This window comes from Echinops telfairi, unplaced genomic scaffold (assembly GCF_000313985.2).
Source record: "Echinops telfairi isolate 266 unplaced genomic scaffold, ASM31398v2 ScPeMD7_19;HRSCAF=73, whole genome shotgun sequence".
Lineage (NCBI taxonomy): Eukaryota > Metazoa > Chordata > Mammalia > Afrosoricida > Tenrecidae > Echinops > Echinops telfairi.
In genome coordinates, this window is record NW_022103916.1 from 1,163,338 (window position 1) to 1,185,318 (window position 21,981).

Here is a 21,981-nt window from a genome sequence, read left to right on the forward strand (position 1 = left end):
GGGGGAGATAAACAAGTGGCCATGTAACTCAGAAGCAACAGAGCCCACATGGAAGAAGCACACCAGCCTGTGTGACCATGAGGTGTCTAAGGGATCAGGCATCAAAGAACAAAAAATCATTGTAAATGAGGGTGAGTGCAGAGTGGAGACCCAAAGCCCATTTGTAGGCAACTGAACACCCCCTTACTGAAGGGTTGCAGGAAGGAGACGAGCCAGTCAGGGTGCAGGGTAGCAACGATGAAACATACAATTTTCCTCCATTTTTATGCCATTCAATCACCTTAATGGAAACAATTTCTCCAAGCAAAAACCTTGGGGTTTTTTCTGCGTACCTTTTTTTCTCACTACTTACTTTTTTATATTTTGTACTTCAGTTGCAGATGTAACTATGGAAAGCAGTCCAAGCGCATCTATTTCTCTGGAGAACCGTTTGGATGTTGAATTAAGGGCATGTAGTTCCAGCAGTATCACTCACATTGTCTCTGGCCCTGGCCCCCGTCCAGGTATGTATACATGTTGAAAACGTCTTTTTTTTCCCATTGAGTCTTTATAGTTGTGATGAAAAGAGCTTTGGGTGAACGGTAAGTGTAAGTGGTACATGTAGGAGTTAGCTTTCTGTTACTTATGAATATTATTTCATTGTAGTGTTCAGTTTTCTCTTTTTAACATTCTATCTTTTTCAAGTAATTTGCATATTTCCTTTTTTTTTTTCAATATTAACTTTAATTATATATATAATCCATTCTGGCTTATTTTTTCCAAATTCACAACTTAGTCGTGTATTCATTCCAGTATACATAGCCCTCCATTAGAATGTCTGTTAATTTTTCAGAGCATAGGGGCAAGCAAAACATTGCTACTGAGTTATAGAATACTTTATTAAACCAAAATATCGATATACAAAGTTATTCTGAATAGATCATTCACTGTTTCTTTCCCTCTGGTAATCCTACTTGTACTCTTAGGTTAATTACTATGTGAAAATGTCAATTTCAGCATCAAGGTACTCATTTTGTGATCCTATAAATTCTATCCTTAGGAATCCCCCAAAATAGTCCCCAAAACATACTATCTCCCTTGAATTGAATTGTCCAAGCAGATCTCCATCAGATGCCAATTTTTTATTGGAAACCCCCCCCCCAGCCCTCCCTTTTATTTTTTCTGAGACTAAAAGAAGTGTATTGTTGAGAGAAAGGGTCTGTAGCCCTCCAGTGATTGCAGACATATTTGGGGATAAATTGCATAATATATTCTGATAACCTGAGTATCAATACTTCCTTATACTTGCCTTAAAAAATGTGCTCAGTTCATGGTGGTGTTAAGTATTAAATGCAATGTGATTCTCTTATTTTTCTTTTATTACTAGGAGTCCAGTGTATTCCACAACGAGCAGCACTTCTCAAGTCCATGTTGAATTTCCTTAAGAAGGCCATTCAAGACCCAGCTTTTTCAGATGGCATACGTCATGGTATTGGACTCTGGAAACTCTTTGTTTTTTAATCCTTTTGACAAGATCAAGCTCATGGTCATACTTCTGTGAAGACCACCCCACCCCCTCAAGTTTTTTTTAATAAGGCACATACAACATGCCCATTTTGAATAGCTCCTATTTGTTTAGTATCATTTTGTAGGTGTTAGGGCTGATTAACTTTGTGGTTTGACTTTATTCCCTTTCCAGTTTGTAGATGTGATCACTTCCATCTTTCTAATACATGCAATCTCTTTGTCTTCTGTGTTTTTAACCTACTGTTAGAAAGCTTACTCCATGAGACATAAATAATACAAGAGGATGTGAAAAAAGGGACTATTATTTTGGAATAAAAATAGACTTTACTAATGTGTAGTATATGTAGCTTTACCTCATGGTCGTCTCTGATCATATTCTTGATTTTTCTTAGTGATGGATGGTTCTTTGCCTACCTCCCTGAAACACATCATTAGCAATGCAGAATACTACGGCCCATCACTTTTCCTTTTAGGTAAGTGGATGTGATACTTGTTTATATCCAGCTGAAACAACCTGGCAGGGATTACTGTATGCTTTATATCGCTGGAGAATTTTCATTTTCATGTTGTCTATTGTGTAATTCATGTATGTTCCTTACTGGTAATAGGGAAAGGTCAGTTTGGTTTCAAATATCCATTTCTGGAATATCAATTACTCTTTGTATAAGCATTGCCTTGTAATAGAAGTCCTTGTAACAGGACTTCAAAACGTTCAAGGAAAAATGAAAATAAGAAAAAGTAAAAATGGAATTAAAAGATAATGATGGTGATGGGATAAAAGTGTGATGACGTCAAGGGGACCAGATAGAAAAAGAATGTTTGGAAACTGGTTGTGGTAGCAAATGTACAATTCTGCTGGACATAATTGAACTATGGAATGCTTTGATGTGTTAATCCTAATTAATAAGAAAAGATAAATTTTTATACTTGTGCTGTTTAATAAGAAACCTATTTTTATTTGCGGTTCCATTGTTAACATGTTCTGAGCTATTCCGTCAGAGTGTTCCCTTTCTCATGACTGACTGAATGTCATAACTACAAAATGTAGTATAGAAAACTGTTGAACTATAGAAAATAGAAGTATTTGTTGAGTGCCATAGATATTTGTGGGAAATGGCCTAGGTACTTAAACTTCTAGAATCATTCAAATTCTTTGTAGAAATCTAGTGGGAGGTATGTATAGAAATAAGTGAAGGTTCTTGGTGGCACAGTAGGTTAAACACGGACTTCTAACTGAAAAATTGGTGGATTCAATTCTCCAGTCACTTGGTAGAAGAAAGTTGGTGCAGCCTGCTTTTTATAAACATTTAAAACCTTGGAAATTCTAGGGAACAATACTATTCTGTCCTATAAGGATTGCTGTGTTATACTCAGTGGCTGAGTTTTTGGGTATGGAAATAGGGGGAACTTGTACTGGCAGTTTTTAACTGGAATAGTTTTGATTACTACAAGTTATATATTCGCACTTACCCATAATCCGTTACTGAAAGGGTTATTGTGCCCTTGCTAAATTCGCGTTTGTTTACGGTTTTGTTAATTCTTTTGGATATTCTACACAGCCTTATAATTTGCAAATGCGGTTTTCTTTCCTTAAATCTTTAGAATCCAATATTTTCTAGTACATTGCTGAATAGATATAGTGTGAGAGTATGCCTCTTTGACGTGTTCCTGAACTTTAAAAGAAAAACAGTCAGTAGTCAGTGTGGTCAGTGTTTCGACAGAAGCTGATAGCTTCAGACCACCAACTTTTTGGTTGGCTTTATAAGCTGTAACTACGAAGGTCCAAGTAGTATAGATATAGTATACACATGTATGTATGTATAGTGTAGTAATATATACTGAAATACTGTGCAGTTATTAAAATTTTATTGGTAGTAAATTACATAATACGACCATAAATTACAATATAACCATTTATATAGAAATATGCTCATTAAAATATGAATAGTCTTTATTGTAAATAATCTCTGGAGGGAAATTACCAATTTTCATAATAAGCACAAGTATATTGATTTTTGTAGATTGAGTATTTTTTGTTGTTGCTGTTTTTATTTTTTTAAGTCTGTTGGGAATTGCTTTTAACGCTTTCAGGAATTTCTCAGTGTCTTATATTTCTTTTTTTTTTCTTTTCTAGCTACTGAAGTGGTAACTGTTTTTGTGTTTCAAGAACCATCACTGCTCTCTTCACTCCAAGACAATGGATTAACAGATGTCATGTTGAATGCACTGCTCATTAAAGATGTGAGTTCTTTTTGCTATCTGTAAAGAATCCTCTGTGTGACTACATTCCCAAACAGACAAACTGTAGAGGAAGGAGTCTTATGCTGGAAAGTCCTGTCTTTAGTATACAGTTTTGAAGAAATTAGATTTTGGGAGATATAATTCAAATCTTCTGTTTGTCTGTGTAACGAAGTTTCCATTAGCGTGGTACATCTGAATTCTTTTAAATACCTTAAAATTGACTTTATTTTGTCTCTAGGTTCCGGCTACGCGTGAAGTCCTTGGTTCCCTTCCAAATGTATTCAGTGCACTCTGCTTAAATGCACGAGGTCTTCAATCCTTTGTGCAATGTCAGCCTTTTGAACGTCTCTTCAAAGTTCTTCTGTCTCCAGATTACCTCCCAGCCATGCGCAGGAGGAGGAGTTCTGATCCCCTTGGTAAATCATCAGGATTTATATATTTTATAATTTTTAATATTTGATTTACTTTATAATAATTGGTTCACTCGCATAAGAAGATATTTCATGACAAATCATGAAAAATGTGGACCTACTCTGTCCTATAGGGTTGCTGAGTCAGCAATGAATTGATGGTACCAAGTTTGTTTTAATTTTTTTGGTTTATTAGAAGATAAGGTTCTGTATAGTTTTCATGTTTCAAAAATGTAGTACTTCCAGGTCACGAATATGTCATGCTAGCACTGTCATTTTTTACCCAGGCAGCTAGAAAATTGATGATTAATACTTGCACCTTTGTAAACACCCTCCCACCTTTTTTTTACATATCATGTCTACTGAGCTGATCCAAGTACATTTACTCTGTAATACTAGGTCACCTTGACAACAGAAATTTTCTGGATGTAATGCAATGCAAAAGAGGCTATTTTTAAATAATGCTCCTTATACCCTCCCCCAGCGTCACCAATGATTTTTCAAGAGTAGCTTATCATGGTGAATTACTCAAGATAACTTTTCAATAGAAAATCATAGCATCCCACTCTGTTTCTAACTTCTATCAGCACATATAAGGGCTCAATTCTATTTATTTTTTTTCCTAAAAGTTAATTTTTTTTTCTTTAGGGGATACAGCATCAAACTTGGGGAGTGCTGTTGATGAGCTCATGAGACATCAGCCTACTCTCAAAACAGATGCAACTACTGCAATCATCAAGGTGAGTCAATAATAAGGCTGTGACTATGCATTAGAAAGCAGTGTAAAGGAAATCTTTAACAAACGGTTTGAATTTTAAGATTCTGCTTACATATGCAATCATTGGGTCTGCTTCATTTCTTGTCCTTGTCTTGGAGTTCATCATCTTTAAATAAAAAATCAAGTCATGTTGGTACAAGTCTCTGAAAGACACTTGGGTTCCTTTAGGAATATAAGTCTTCTTTTACTCTTTTTCCTGTAAAAATAGTTCCTGTATTTAATCTAAACATATTTGATGTATTGCTTTTTTATATGTTAAAAGGTACATGAAGCTTAACTTTTATGTTTAAATCCATATTACCATTCTGATCTTTGTTTCCTAATTTATCTTTTTCTTTCACATTTACTGATACTGACAGGTACCTTTTAGCATTGTTGAGTCTAGTATGAGTTACTGGTTCTTTGCAAATTAAAACATGTATATTTAACTTAGCAAATTTACAACAAATAGCAAATTCTCAGGGGAAGCCGTTCTTGATTGCTAATCTTATTTCCTATACCTTTTAGTTACTTGAAGAAATCTGTAATCTTGGAAGAGACCCTAAATACATCTGTCAGAAGCCATCAATTCAGAAAGCAGATGGAACTGCCACTGCTCCTCCTCCGAGGTCTAATCATGCTGCAGAAGAAGCATCTAGTGAGGATGAGGAAGAAGAGGAAGTTCAGGCCATGCAGAGCTTTAATTCTAACCAGCAGAATGAAACTGAGCCTAATCAGCAGTGAGTGTTCAAGACAGGTTGTTCTTTAGCCTTGTGATATGGTCAGGGCACGTTTCCCCGGTATCTTACTTTCACTTTGACTTGTAAAAGTTTTTATAAATGGATTATTTTAATGGTTTTTTTCCTCATTTGAGAAATTTAGTCTTTCTGACAACTGTGTGTATGCTTTGGTACTTAAAAAAGCATTTTCCTTAAAATCGGTTCATTAGTGCAGTACTATGGAAGACGGTTTGGCAGTTCCTCCAAAAGTTACACTTAGAATCAGCATATGACTTAGCAATTCTATACCTAGCCAAATTCCATACTCAATATTCTGTGTCCACACAATGGAATATTATTAAGCCATAGGGAGAAATGAAGTTCTTAGGTATGCTGAAACATGGATAAACATGCTGAGTATAATAACTCAGACCCAGAAGGACAAATAGTCTGTTATCCCACTTACAGATGTCCTGGCAGAGCTGTAGGTTAACTGTTAGGCTGATAACCTCAAAATAGGTTGTTCATAATTGTTGCTGTTTTGGATCCCATTGTTGCAGTCATTGTGTCTATCTCACTGAGGTTATCTTCCTCCTTTTTACTGGCCTTTTACTTTACTATGGTGCCTTTTCCAGAGATTTGTCTCTCCTGATAAGATTTCCAAATTACATGAAACAAAGTCTTGATGTACTCCCTTCTAAGTAGCTTCCTTAGCTAGCTATCCTTTTTCCAAGATGTGTTTCTTCTGGCCGTTCATGGTTAATTCAGTATTTTTCACTAACATTATTATTCAAAGTCATTCTTTCTTTTTCTGTCTTATTCATTGTTCAGCTCCCATTGTCCAGGTTTGATCAAAGCTTCCAAACTAAGAATAACTATTTAAAAGGAATAGGTTGTCTACTTCGGAGGAATTGGCCACTGAAAACCTGAACGAATAGATACTGAAAACCTCATGAAAAGTAGAACAATGATGATGAGCGTGTCAGAGATAAGCCCCCTTAGTTTTGAGGGTACTCAAAATATGATTGTGGAAGCACTGAAAGTATAAATGAGGAAGAATTGCCTTCTCAAAATGGAGTTGACTATAATAACCGGGATGGATTAACACTTCGGGGGCCTTCATTTGCTGATGGGGCATGACCCAAAATGAGGCAAATCGGCTGCAAACATCAATTAGTAATTGGAACGTTAAATGTACAAAGTTTTAAAAGGTGAAATAGAATACACAAAAGTCGACATTCTAGCTGTTAAGTGAGCATAAAGAGACTGATAATAGCCATTTTCAATTAGAAAATTATAGTTTAGTTGGAATGAAACACCGACACTGCATGCATTGTCAAAAAGGACATTTCAAAATCTTTCTCAAAGTACAAGAATGTCTGATTGAAATATATCTATGCCTGTTCAAAATCACGACTACTACTATTAAATTTTATGCACCAATCACAATAGCTGGTGATGAGGATGTTGAAGTCTACCAATAGCCTCTGCCTGAAATTGATCAAGCAATTATTCAGGTTGACACTGAAGGAAACTTAAAAAAAAAGAAAGTCCACAAGATCCAAAACAGGCCTAACTTTCAAGAAGACCCCAAAGACAGATTTGAAACATAGAACACCTAATATTAGTAGACCTGATGAGCTGTGGGGAAAACATCATAAAAGAAGCAAAAGGTCATTTAAAAATTCAGTAAAGAGAGAAAGATCATTGTGCATGTCACATGAGACTCTGAAACTTGCTCTTAATGGTAGAGATGCTAAAGCACATAAAATAAACGGTGTGGAATGTTTCAGAAGACAGCTTGAGAAGAGTACGTGAAATAAAATGTGTGTAAAGACCTAGAGTTAGAAAGCCAAAAAGGAAAACACAGCATATCTTAAACTGAAAAAAAAAAAACTAAAAAATTCAAGCTTCAAATTGCAATATTGAAGGATTCTTTGGGCAAAAATCTTGAACAATGTAGGCATCATCTAAACAAAATGGGAAAGAATACACAAGGTCCATCTACCAAATAGCTAGTCAACATTCAACCATTTCAAGAGGTAGCATATGAGCAAGAACGAATGGTGCTGAAAGAATAATTTCAAGCCAAACCGCAAGTGTTAGCCAAAAATAAAGCTCCAGGAATTGATGGAATAACAATTGAAATGTTTCAACATGCTGGTGGAGCACTGGAAGCAATCACTCATCTATGCCAGGAAATTTGTAAGACACCTACTCGGCCAATGACCGAAACATCTACGTTTGTACCTATTTCATATCAATGTTACCCAATATCATTTATAGCACATGTAAGTACAATTTTGCTGAAGATCATCCAGCTATCCATCAATTGTTATAGCAGTGTATTGACAGCTGCAAGACGCCCAGGCCAGCTATGGAAGAGGAGCAAGGCCTCAAACCAGATGACTCAAAGCCGACAATACCAGAAATATGTTTACTTGTGTTTTATTGGCGATGCTAAGGCATTCAATGTTTGGATCATAACAAACTGGATAATCTCGAGATGAATGGGAATGCCAGAGCACTTATGTTGTGCTCATGCACAACCTGTGTGTGGACCAAGAGGTGGTTTAAAATTAGGAAAGGTGTACATTATGTTGTATCCTCTCACCGTAATTATGCAATCTGTATGCTGAACAAATGATCAGAGAAACTGAATTGTATGAAGATTGCCTTATTAGTATTAGAAGGAAGGCTTATTAACAATCTGATAAGCAACACTCCTTTCCTTGCTGAAAGTTAAGAGAATTTGAAAGGGTTGCAGCCTTCAATTTGTAAAGAAGACCCAAATTTTCACAACTGTACAAAAGTTTGAAGTTGTCAAGGATGCTCATTGAAGCAGCAGTTAGGAATTAGATGATGCATTGCAATGGATTACTCTGCTGCTCCAGACCTCTTTTATGTGTTGAAAAGCAAAGTAGTTAATTTTGAGGACTAAGGTGCACCTGATCCAAACCAAGGTGGTTGCCTCGTGCATATGAAAGTTGGACATTGAGATATGGTGTGCAGAGGGATCACTCCCTGGAAAAGGACTTCATGCTTGGTAAAGTTACAGGGCGGCAAAAATAGGAAGAACTTTCTAAAGATGGATTGACATGTCGCTGCATCCTTGGAATCTTAACGTAAGAATCACTATGAGGGTGACACAGTACTGGATAGTGTTTCATTGTGTTGTACATTATCACTATTAGTTGGAACTGATTGGAGTGCACTCAACAGTAACAGCTTTTGTTTGTGTATATGGTTATTAAAAATACCATAGCTTGGGTCAAGGGACAAAATCTTTGCCCTTTTATGTTGTGGTCTTAGATCTTCATCAATTAGTGCTTCTAGTCCTCTTTTAGTATACAAGTAGCATTTTTCTCATAGTATGTGCTTTCAGCCAATATTCACCTGACATTGACAGTGACATCCATTTTTACAGGTTCTCTTCTGATTAGGCTTGAGTTTCTGGCAAGTCCCCTATCAATAGACTTCAGCCTTTTTTTTTTCTTTTTTTTTGTGGCTTTACTTAGCAAAATTTTACTTGCTTGTGATATTGATGCTACCTTTTTTGTTAGCTGTCATGGAGTTGGTTTCAGCTAATACCTACCAAGTATGCAGTGAACATGGTGGCATTGTCAGACAGTTAGTGGGCTTGTTACTTGAAGGTTATTGGTTCAGACCTACCAGCAGTGCTGGGAGAAAGATCAGGCTGTCTGCTCCCAAAGATTTACAGCTTTGGAAATGCCATAGGGTCACTATGAACCAAAGTCAACTCAATGGCAGTGAGGGGTTTTTTTTTGTTTTTTTAATGTACAACAGAATGAAACACTAGTCCTGCATCAGCCTCAAAAATCATTATCCGTATTAGTCCTTTATTGCAAGGTCTACCCTTTTTTCAATGATTCTCTACCTAGGATGATGCCCTTTCCTTGGAATTGATCCCTCCTGTCAACGCATCATCATTTCTACTAAGAACTAATCATGCTGTGCTTATTTTTTTCCCCTGATGTGCTTCTAACCAAACAGATTTGATTGTTTTCCTAACAGTTCCGATAATTCAATCTTCTTTAGAAGCACCATAAATGAAATGAACGTTTTTCTCCTAGCTTATTCATTGTCCAGTCTATCCACCTTTTGCATACATATAAGACGATTGGGTCAGGCGCATCTTAGTCCTCAAAGTAACATTTTACATTTTTAGCAATTAAAAATAGATTTTTTTAACAATCATTTTATTGGGAGGCTCTTAAAGTTATTGGGGGGGGGCTCTTAAAGCTCTTATATAACAACCCATACATCAATTGTATCAAACATATTTGTACATATGTTGCCATCACTATTTTATAAACATTTAGTTTCTATTTAAGCCCTTGTTATCAGCTCCTCATTCCCCCCTCCTTCCCCCTCATTTGATTTCTTTGTTTTTAATCGTTTTATTAGGGGCTCATACGACTCCTAGCACAAGCCATACATACATCAATTGTGTAAAGCACATTTGTACATTCATTGCCCTCATCATTTTCAAAACATTTGCTCTCCACTTAAGCCCCCATCATCAGGTCCTCATTTTCCCCCCTCCCTTGTTAATTTATAAATTGTTTATTTTGTCATATCCTGCCCTGTCCGACGTCTCCCTTCACCCACTTTTCTGTTGTCCGTCCCCCAAGGAAGAGATCACATATAGATCCTTATAATTGGTTCCCTCTTTCCAACCCATTCCCCCTCTACCCTCCCAGTATCGCCACTAACACCACTGGTCCTGAAGGGATCATCTGCCCTTTATCCCGTTTCCATTTCCTATCTGTACTAGTGTACATCCTCTGGTCTAGCCAGACTTGCTAGGTAGAATTCAGATCATGATAGGAGGGGGAGGGAGGAAGCATTTAGGAACTAGAGGAAAGCTGCTACATCGCACCCTGTCTGGCTCGTCTCCTCATATGACCCATGTTAAAGAAGTTCCTGCTGTTGGCTTGAAGGTTGATTTTTAAATCCAAATAAAATGGAATCTGTGACTACTACAATCTTAACGTGTTTTATCATAACATTTCTTACTGGCTAGTTTGTGAGGATTTGGCTTATTTTTGTTTATTTTTGAATACTGACCTGTAATTCATACTGAAGGCTGTAGTCTTTGATCTTCATCAGTATGTACTTCAGGTCTTCATGACTTTCTGCTAGTACTGTAGTGTCATTTGCATATCAAAGGTTGTTAATAATCCTTCCTAGAATCCTGATAACAAGTTATTCACACCGTCTAGTTTCTTAGGTTATGGGCTCAGAATACAGATTAATTTAGTATGGTAAAGCCGTATTTCTGACCTGGGAAATCTTTGTCATTCTCAGAAATAATAACTTTGATTCTTGCCCTGTATTTCTTTCACTCTTTGTGTTGTTTCCCCACCCCCCACCCCCCGCCCCCCATGTTTTGTACAAATTTCTTACAAAGGACTTTTTCCAAAATACTGAAGTTTATGAACTTTCATGTTACAAGTTACAATTAGACAAGTTGTTAGTGAAGGAGTGGTTTTTTTTACCAAGAACATAGGCTTTTCTGAATGATTTGCCAATTTGACCGTGGATTTTTTTTTTAACAAATGCCATTTTTTATTTCATTAATGTTAAACTTGATATTCAGTCTTGATAGATGTTTAATTGTGTAGCTTTTTTATTTTTATAATCATTTTATTGGGGGCTCTTGCAACTCTTATTACAATCCATACACCAATTGTATCCTACATATTCGTACATATATCCATCATTCTTTTCTAGACATTTACTTTCCATTGAGTCCTTGGGATCAGCTCCTCTTTTTTCCCTCCTCCTCCACGCCCCCACCTCTGTGGCCCTTTGATAGATTGTAGATTGTTAATTATTTTCAAATCTCACACCGACCGCTGTCTCCCTCCCCCTCTGGTTTCTGTTGTTATTCTCCCTGGATGGGGTGTTTGGTTTTGTGCCACTCATTGCAATCTGTATGTAGCTTCTTTTTTAAGCAAATGTTTCCCATTTCAGAACTTAAAAAATTTTTCACATTGATGTGAAATATATCTTGAAACCTATACAAGTGCTGTTTCAGCTTAGGAAAAGACCCAGAATTCCTCTAATCATTTAGTTCTTTTGTCACCAGTTGTAGGAATTTCTTTGTAATTCACTTTCTTTTCCCACAACAGGGTTGTTGGTACAGAGGAACGTATTCCTATTCCCCTCATGGATTACATCCTTAATGTGGTAAGATTCACTCAAAAGCAAGCTCAGTAAATACATAAGCTTTTCTGGGGAATGTGTTCATGATTTTCTGTGTGCGTTTTGGGGGGGTGGGTGTCCTTGAGGTGCAGAGCAAGGAAGAAAGATAAATGTTTTTTAAAAATAGCCTTTATTTTCCTTTTAGGATATTCCCAGTTTTTGTTCATTGTTGAAGTTCACCATTTTAATCCAAACGGGGAACACTGGAATTTGTTTTTTCAATGTAGTATTAACAACAATTGATTATAATCTGTAGATGTATCCAGCACATTTTTTTCATTACCATCTGTATATTTTCAGAAATTAAATTTAGCTAGTTCGTTTAACTATATGTCACATGAGAAAGTTGAAAAAATTTTAATTATACCAGAATAATTTTCCTGTAAATGAAAACACATTCAGTATTTGTTTTCCCATTTCCAGGACTTCTGGTATATACGTATAGTTTTTGACTGACCTTTTTACCCTCTTACATTACAAAATGTTTTATTTGATCTTAATTGTTCTTCTAGCGTTCAAAGTATTATAATCACATTTAGAAGAATGTATCCATATTTTACTAATAGAGACAATATGTTGATGATGCAAGGAAGATTAGATTAAAAGATTGGTTCTAATTTTGTCATTAATTCATTTACTGTGGTTCTGGGCAAATCATTAGCTCTGCTTTGATATTACCTGACTTCTGATTAGGCTGAAAATAACCTTGGCAGTTATTTGTAATTATTCTTTGTTTCCTGGATGATCTAAGGCACTGGTCCTCAAACTGCGGCCCGTGGATGATATTTATCCAGGCCGCCGGGTGTTTTGCCCCATTTTGTTTTTTACTTCAAAATAAGATATGTGCAGTGTGCATAGGAATTTGTTCATAGTTTTGTTTTTTTCTAAAACTAGTCCGGCCCTCCATCGGGTCTGAGGGACAGTGAACTGGCCCCCTGTTTAAAAAGTTTGAGGACCCCTGCCCTAAGGTTTGTGTTCTATTCCTGTTTAGTCATGATTCTGGTTTTTAAGAAAATAACTGAATTTATTACTATAAGACAACTTCTTAGCTCAAAGCTGGCTATTTAGGCCAAGTACTATGCCCTTGATTTTCTTTTGCTTATTTTCATTACTTAGATGAAATTTGTGGAATCCATTTTGAGCAACAATACAACAGATGACCACTGCCAGGAATTTGTGAATCAGAAAGGACTTTTGCCTTTAGTTACCATTTTGGGTCTACCCAATCTGCCCATTGACTTTCCCACATCTGCTGCCTGCCAAGCTGTAGCAGGTGTCTGCAAATCCATATTGGTAAGAAGCATCTGGTGAAATCTTTTCTTAGAAATAAATTTTGCAATTGATTGCAAAAGAAATCAATATTATGCTTTTACTATTGTATTGATTACCTTCCTTTAAAAAAGAAATACATATCGAGCAAACATTGTGGCTTAATGTATACTGTGCTTGTTATTTTTCGTTGAAGTGTTCTTTTGTTCCTGTATTTGTGATAGTCGTAACATTTTGGTTTATTTCAAGTGTGAAAGTAATATATTTAGCATAGAAAGTAACCTGTGGTGCATTGGAAAACCAACTCTTGCCCAAAATGAAGCTACTTAATCTAGTTTTGTGTAATAAGTAATTTCTGAGGAAAATAAAAATCCAATTGGTTACAGACATAACAAACCATAATTATGATTATTTTTATAAATTGTTGGTTTTGTCTGTATAATATTGTATTCTGCTGTTTATAGATATGAAGGGAAAGGAAGCATCTATCTTTTTAACCCTCAAACTTGAAAAAATACATGGGGTTTATTAAAAAAGTTAATAGTGAAATTCTATTACCTTTTAATTATACTTCCCCACTAACTTTTTGAAACCATATCATCTGAATGTGTTTATATGGCTCAGTTGCTGCTGAGAACTGAAAGGTGTGTTCATCAAACCCACCAGTACTCTGGGAGTAGGATATGACAATCTGCCTCCTTAGAGTTTTACATAGTTCTCCTATGTGGAACCCTGGTGGCCTAGTGTGTTAAAAGTTGAGTTGTTTAAGCTTAAGGTTAGCAGTTGAAAATCACCAGCCACACCACAGGAGACAGATTTGGCTTTCTGCTCTCTTAAAGATAGCCTCAAAAAGATACATGGGCAGTACTACTATATCCTATAGGGTTACTATGAGTCTGAATTGACTTTGGCAGGAGTTTGTTAGACTCTTCTATAGGGTCACTGAGTTGGAATTTCTCAGTGGTACTTTTGGTTGTTTCATGTATGTAACTAGATCTTTCAGTTGCCTTGCTTAAAAAACTAGCTGATTTCTGAATCCTGGATTATTTCTCTCTGTTTTAGGGAAGAAAAGAACAATGCAATAGTGATTCCTTGCATGCTTTGGAAAATTTCCCCCACTGAGCAATTTTTGGGGGCCCGATTCCAAATTAAAAAGATAAAAGTACTTTTTAAACATTGTGTATCTGTCCTTCTCTAAACTCAAATAGTCTTTCAGTATGGATTTATAGCTATAACATTATTTTAGTTTGGCCATGATAAGTTTTTAGTATAATTAACTCACCAAATATGAAAGCTTGTCATTTGAAGCAGCATGTTACTCCAGAAAGGTACAAGTAATATGTCACACCTGGGTTATTTAGATTCCACCATTTACCAGGCCATGTTTGAAATTTGTCTTCTATTTTCATTGTGATGAACAAAGACATGACGTGTATGAAATTAATTATACAGAAATGCTTTAGTTATTCTTCTTGTTTCAGACACTATCACATGAACCCAAAGTCCTTCAGGAAGGTCTCCTTCAATTAGACTCGATCCTCTCCTCCTTGGAGCCCTTACACCGCCCAATTGAATCCCCTGGGGGATCAGTATTGTTGAGAGAACTGGCATGTGCTGGTAATGTTGCAGATGCTACCCTCTCAGCTCAGGCTACACCCCTATTGCATGCTCTCACAGCTGCCCACGCCTACATCATGATGTTTGTTCATACTTGCAGAGTTGGACAGGTAAGAATAATTTTAGGATACATTGGTTTAAAGCCATTGAAGTAGCTGGCATGTCTGTCCTTTTGGTGGATGATTTAGGTTTATGTTGTCAAGTTACTCCAGAGCTCTATAATTTCATGTGTATGGATGTGTTCATTGTTGAATGACTAATTTATTATGTGAAACAAGCCTTGAAAAATGACACTATAATTAACAAACTGATCTACAGCATACATACAGGGCACCCTTTTTTGACTGACAAACCACAACTGGGTGGTTTTATTACCCTATTATTTCCTAATCTTTCTACAGAACATTTGAGGCCGAACAAATTACTTGAAAGTGTTCTAACCGTCAAACATTATTTTTGAATCCTTGTAGATCTAGACAGAAGGCTTGTTTTCAAAATTTGCCACCTTTAATCTTGTTTATTTATTCAAAAAACTACCTAGTAGTTCTGTTTTATACTGTTGAGCAGGAGTCTATTCTCTGACAACTTTTATAAAATCAGCAGTCAGACAATTTTATATACAACTTCAGTATTTTCTCTTTATTAATGAAGTAAACATTCTTACAATCAACTTTCAAATGAAGTAAACATTGAATTCAAGGACCAAAGTATTAAAAGCTTTTAATTAGGAAGAAAAATAAACACTCCCCAAAGGAAATTTGAAAGCAGTTAGTTAATGAATCTACAAAGCTGCTTGTTTCAGAAATTGCTTGTGATTCTTCTCTGTAAATTCAATGCAACAGAAAACTTATGTTTGAGACAAATTCTAAGAATCTTTCCAGGGGCTTTAAATTTAAATGTGGAACAACCTGGTAAGAATAATTATCAAGAGAAAACAGAACCTATTATCTTTCTAAAAGAGCTGAAAGCAGGTTTTGAATATGATTACTTAGACAGTAGCCCCAAATTTAACTTCTTTCCATTTTGGTTGCAGAGTGAAATTCGTTCTATCTCAGTAAACCAGTGGGGCTCTCAGCTGGGTCTAAGTGTTCTGAGCAAGTTGAGCCAGTTATACTGTTCCCTTGTGTGGGAAAGTACTGTCCTCCTCTCTCTCTGTACTCCAAACAGGTAAGGGAATGGATCTCCTCATTATTTTTTCTCACCTTTTCTGCCAAAGAAATGATGTTCAGTGAGCCTGGAGAATTATTTTGGTGTCATGGCGTAGGGATATGTATAGTGTAGAATTTGAAATACCTTATGCATCTCACCTACCAACATAGGAGACTGGCTTAGATATTGTAGCATCTTGTGTATCTTTGGGCTGATAAATCCTAGTTCAAGCTGTGTTAGTATGGATGATGTTTAAAATGTGCTCCTTTAGGTAGTGAGATATAAATTGAACTATTGCAGATGTTTTATTATATTCCAGTTAATAATTGCACACATGAATACAGTCCTTAACATTTTCTTTGTCCACTGCTTCTCCTGTTGCAGCCTTCCATCTGGGTGTGAATTTGGCCAAGCGGACATGCAGAAACTGGTTCCAAAGGATGAGAAGGCAGGTATGACACAAGGAGGAAAAAGATCAGGTAACTCTTACGAAACGAAAATCTTACTAATGCTTTTCTCTAAGTTTTGTTCATATATCTTTATTGCTCTACTCTAAAATGAAAACCACTTCTAGTCATTTTTATTTAGGAAAAAATATATATAAACGAGTGGGCTTCAATCCATGAAGTGTTCTATAAAATAGGACCTTAAATGTTTTGTACATTGTGAGACCACAGTAATGTAGATAGGAGTAACGTTACAGGAGTCTGTGCAGTTCCTAGATACCCAGGACCTCTGCCACCATAACTAGTCCTGCTACATCAGTATACCCAGTCTCTTGAGCTGTGCCCACCTGTCTGCAATAGGTACACTTGTCCATCCACTGCCTCCTGTTGTACCTGTTTTGCTGACTTCTTTCCTTTTCTACTTTACTGCCTTACTTCCTTGACCCCCCACTGAGCTTAAAACTCCGAAGCCTCATCAAACTGTATTTTGCCTCTGCTCCTTTCCCCAACTGCCTTTTCTACTTCTCATTCTACCACTACCAAGGATGCCTAAATTCCCCTTTGTCCATTCGCCCAGTGGTTAGGGCAGTTGCAGTACCAGAGAACTAGTGAGAGACAGATCAGATCTTCATACTTGACAAAGTACTTTTTCTAAGTCATATTCTGCTGTCAAAGTTTTGAACTCTGTAGGTCCACAGAGATGCAGTGAGACTATAAAATATTTGGTAGTTTATTTTTTCCAAGAACATTTTGAAGCCCCCATCTTATATACAGTGAGACATTACCCAAACAGACATTAGTTCTACCATGTCCTACAGGGTCCATATGTGTATGTATATGCATCGTTTTTTCATAATTTTGTAGGCTACAAATGATAAATGTGTTTAACTGGCAAATGACTGTTGTTGAGCACTTGTAATGTGGCTAGTACGAATGAGAAACTATCCTTCAGTTTAAATTTGAATCAATTATTAGAAAGCTTTTAAATAGGTTGGGAGCAATATAGATATCCAAATTAATTTTCAACTGGTTTTATTAAATAAAAGTTTGGAAAATTTAATGTTTGAATTCAGCTATGCAAGATTAGCAAGTTTTAGACCAGTGACAATAAAAGAATAAAACTCATTGATGGGATTTCAAAACAATGACATTTTGATTATATACAGGTTAAATAAAATACATTGTTAAAAACTTGCTTTTTATTTTGTAGTGTGGCTACTAACTTATGTCAAACCCATTGCCATAGAGTTGATCCCAACTCATAGCAACCGTATAGAATAGAATAATACTGCCCTACAGGGGTTCCATGGCTGCATTCTTTTTTGAAGTAGGCTGGTACATCCTCGGAATATGGCTACTAGAAAAGGTACACTTCCATATGTGGCTCACATTATGTAGTGCTGATTTTTAAAAATCTTAATAGGATAAAAGAACCTGTTGCCTGTGAGTGGGTGACACTCATGGTGACACTATAGGACGGGGTAGAACTGCCTTATAGGGTTTCCAAGCTTGCAAATCTTTACAGAAGCAAACTAACACATCTTTGTCCCTTAGAATGACTGGTGAATTTTTACTGCAGACTTTTCAGTTACCCATTTTACCACTCTGCAGCCAAACAAAGCAAGAAAAACTCAAGTGCCATCAAGTCCATTTTGCCAGTGCTCTGAAATTACAATAGAAGTTCCAAATGTTAATAAACAGAAATTAATACTCATTATTATTCATTTAATTATTTTCTTCTAATGTGGCAAAAATATGCTCAATAAAACAACTACATGTTTACTTCATTGCCGTTGATGATACTCTTTGTGTTGGACAACCATTATTGATAACCTTTTACAAATTATTTTACCACCATTAACAATCTCAGTGCCCCCTAAGTAACAACTCTTTGTCCTTCACCCCTGGTAACCATTGGTCAGGTTTCGTTTCTTCCCCCTTTTTTGGTTTTATTGGTAATCTATAGCAGCAGTTCTTAACCTATGGGTTGCGACCCCTTTGGGACTAGAATGACCCTTTCACAGGGGTGGCCCGATTGATAACAGTAGCAAAATTACAGTTATACAGTAGCAACAAAAGTAATTTTATGGTTAGGGGTCACCACATGAAGTATTAAAGGGCCGCAGCATTAGGAAGGTTGAGGAACACTGCCCTATAGTATTCACATGTCATATATTTCTAAGTTAAATTGCTTTTAAAATTAGTTGTATGTACATCTCAATTATTTCTAGTGCTTCCTCCCCCTTAGAAAGTTTTTATGCTCATGTATCAGAATTGCTTAAAAATTGTATGTAGAGGTTATCAAGGATAGACAAAGGTACAAATGACCTAACACAAATAAACTCATGAACTGAAAAACAAGCACTTAAAATAGCTATTTATTATGAGAGATGTGTGGTTTTTTACTTCTGCCTTCCTTTTAATTGACAATTAAGATTGTTAATTATAGTAGGTGTGTGAAAAAGGCACTAATGTCCCTATCTTTTTAAAATCATTTTATTGGGGGCTCATACAACCCTTATCACAATCCATACACACATCCATTGTGTAAAGCACATTTGTACATTTATTGCCATCATCCTTCTCAAAGCATTTGCTTTCTACTTGAGCCCTTGTTATCAGCTCCTCATTTTTCTCCCTCATGAACCCTTGATAATTTTTGTTATTATTTTGTCATATCTTACACTGTCCGATGTCTCCCTTCACTCACTTTTCTGTTGTCGATCCCTCGGGGAGGAGGTTATATGTAGATCCTTGTAATCGATTCCCCCTTCCTACCCCAACTTCCCTCCACCCTCTTGGTACTGCCACTCTCACCACTGGTCCTAAAGGGATCATCTGTCCTGGATTCCCTGTGTTTCCAGAAATGTCCCTATTTTTTTGAGATTTATATGTATCTATGTTAAAATGGAATTGTATCAGGGACTTTCAATACAGGATTTCAGCAAAGATTAGCATAAAAATAAAATTGCTGTGGTCAAATATTACATAGACAACCTCATTTCCATTGAGTTCATTCCAATCAATACAATCCTATACAGGATTTCTAATATTTTAAATGTCTTCATAGGAGCCAAGAATGTCATTTTTCTCCCCTGGAATGTTTGATGGGTTTGAAAAAATAACCGTGTAGTTAGCCATCTTAGTAACTGTTTGATCTAGGTCGAGGACATAAAAGGATTTATAGGTTATCCTGCCTGGTTTTTGTTTTGTTTTGGTTGCTGACTTTTATTGTTTATGGAAAAATGGAACAACGTTTATACAAGGGGTCTTCTAATGTTAATGGAAAATGGAATGAAAACAAAGTTTTTTTCTACAGTTTTTGTAAGAAAAGCTTTATTGGCATATAATTCATATACTGTGTAATTTAGTGATTTGTATATAAAGGAGTTGTGTAGTCATCACCATAACCAATTGTATAACATTTTCTTCATTTTTGTATTCATTGTTATTAGCTCCCCCTTTTTGCTCAAATCTCCATCATGACCTTAAGAAACTTAATCTAGTTACTGTGTCTATGGATTTTCCAATCCTGGGTTTCATATAACAAAAATACATAAAACCCCAAGGGATGGATAATTGAGGCAAGTCTAATTCTGTAGAAAATACTCATCAAACTAAAAATTAGAATCTCAAATTTAACTTAAAGTATTAAATAATTTACTCAAAATCAAGAATAAAATTACATATACCAAATTGACTCTCTTACAATCCAGATATATTTTTCTAGCAATTATAGTCACACATTTACAGTGTGAAAGCTTTTATTAGCATCAGAACCTCTCAATTCCAGGATGATCACATGAATCAGACTTGGCAGCCCAAGTCTGATCTCTATGAAGTAGCAGTCCGCTGTCCCCCAACCCCACAAGGGCCCTCTACTTCTCGGTTGGATTTGATAGTTCATTGTACAGGCAACATAAGGCTCTTGATTTGTAATGCTACAAAACACTCATGGGGGCAATTTGTATTTGATAAAGAGCTCTGAAATTATGGAGAATATCTTCTGTTGCTAGAATCAGGATCACTACCCAGCATTGTAGTCTACATGAATGATCCCCTCTGGGTTATTTAGTATCTTCAAAGATGAGGATACAATGTCAATTTATTTTTGTTTTTATCCCAGATTTAGGAAGTCGTAGAATCTTTCATGAGACTCTTTAGAACAAGGAGCCCAAAAGGTGCTGGCTTTACAGTCTTATTTCCTATTCATGTACAGAAGGGGAACAAGAAGGTACAGCTGGAAGTATGGATGCTTCTACACAGGGCTTATTGGAAGGCATTGGTTTGGATGGTGACACATTGGCTCCAATGGAGACAGATGAGCCTACTACTTCAGACTCTAAGGGCAAATCTAAAATCACACCAGCCATGGCTGCCAGAATTAAGCAGATCAAGCCTTTGTTATCAGGTAAGTGATTCTCTTCTTTACACTAACTTCTTAGGCAATTAAAACCTTTACTTAGTCTTCCACACTAATACTGTGTTGTTTCCTTTAAGGATGTTTTGAACTTGGGAGCTTGGGACTCATTTTAGGTATACTTTGTTGATTGCGTACCAACCCTTAAGACTCTCTAAGTTTCTAGGGATACAGAGACTCCTTTCCTAAAAGTCTTGCCTACTCTCCTTGTCTTTCATTCTACCGTTCCTGCTCACTCTTAAACTACTGCAGTTGGCTTCTTTACTTTTCATTCCGCTCAATTGTCTCACAAAGGTACCTATAAACTACTTATTAATTGCTTTTAGATATTTTTCCTGTCCCCTTTTAACTTGATTTCTCTACAGCGTGATAATTAACCTACCACTTCCTTATGCAGATAATCTTCCCTTGTCCTTTACAAGTTAAAGCTCTCTTGATTTCCTGTTTACCTGGTCGTTCCACCCTTTCTCTCTCTCTCTCTTTTTTTCCTGTCATTTTTCTCAATACTAACCTTAATTCTATCCTTGGCCCTCTGCTGGCAAGTGACATTTGATGTTTGTAAATCTGACATTATCTGTGTTGTCAGATAATAAAGCCACTTTGGCAGGTATATAGATTACGTATTATATAGGATTGCATTAAAGATATACATTAATCTTTTCCACGTTTTCTCCTTAATGTAATATCAGTCTTGTGAATATACTTTGTTTTTTACTTTCTGATATTCTAATGTAAAAAAAAATGAAGTCATAATTCCTGGAAAGCTATGGCCCTACCCAGAAACAAGGAGAAAAAGGACTTTGATGGTTGTTTATTAAATCCTTGTGAATTGCACTTTTATTTTAATTAATTTTCCTGTGTTTATTTTCATTTCAAATTGATCACTCATGAAGAGGCTTATGTTTATCTCCCTTTGTTATTCTAATGCTTCTGTAGCAGAAATATAGGGACCTGGAAGTCCAACTTCAGGACATTGGCTCTACAGCAATGGTTTTCAACCGTCCTAATGCAGTTTAATACAGTTCCACATGTTGTGACCTCCAACCATTAAATTATTTTTATTGCTACTTCATAACTGTAATTTTGTAATTGTTGTGAATCTGCCGACCCCTGTGAAAGGGTCGTTCAACCCTGTATTAGTCTAGGTACTTTGGAGAAACAAATCCACAGTAACTCACGTATAAGAGAGAGTTTTATGCAAAGAAAATGTGCATCA

General features: G+C 36.2%; 1 protein-coding gene across 1 annotated transcript in view; it reads left to right on the forward strand.

Moving 5' to 3' along the window:
- The window catches only part of HUWE1 (HECT, UBA and WWE domain containing E3 ubiquitin protein ligase 1), a 155,401-nt gene that overhangs the window by 59,369 nt on the left and 74,051 nt on the right, over positions 1 to 21,981 (forward strand). The window contains exons 18-30 of the mRNA XM_045288269.1: positions 375 to 503; positions 1,367 to 1,468; positions 1,899 to 1,979; positions 3,641 to 3,747; positions 3,986 to 4,163; positions 4,806 to 4,897; positions 5,443 to 5,654; positions 11,792 to 11,849; positions 12,981 to 13,157; positions 14,615 to 14,860; positions 15,784 to 15,917; positions 16,284 to 16,378; positions 20,565 to 20,756. Of these exons, the coding sequence (XP_045144204.1) occupies positions 375 to 503; positions 1,367 to 1,468; positions 1,899 to 1,979; positions 3,641 to 3,747; positions 3,986 to 4,163; positions 4,806 to 4,897; positions 5,443 to 5,654; positions 11,792 to 11,849; positions 12,981 to 13,157; positions 14,615 to 14,860; positions 15,784 to 15,917; positions 16,284 to 16,378; positions 20,565 to 20,756 (1,803 nt within the window). The remainder of the gene's footprint in view (positions 1 to 374; positions 504 to 1,366; positions 1,469 to 1,898; positions 1,980 to 3,640; positions 3,748 to 3,985; positions 4,164 to 4,805; positions 4,898 to 5,442; positions 5,655 to 11,791; positions 11,850 to 12,980; positions 13,158 to 14,614; positions 14,861 to 15,783; positions 15,918 to 16,283; positions 16,379 to 20,564; positions 20,757 to 21,981) is intronic.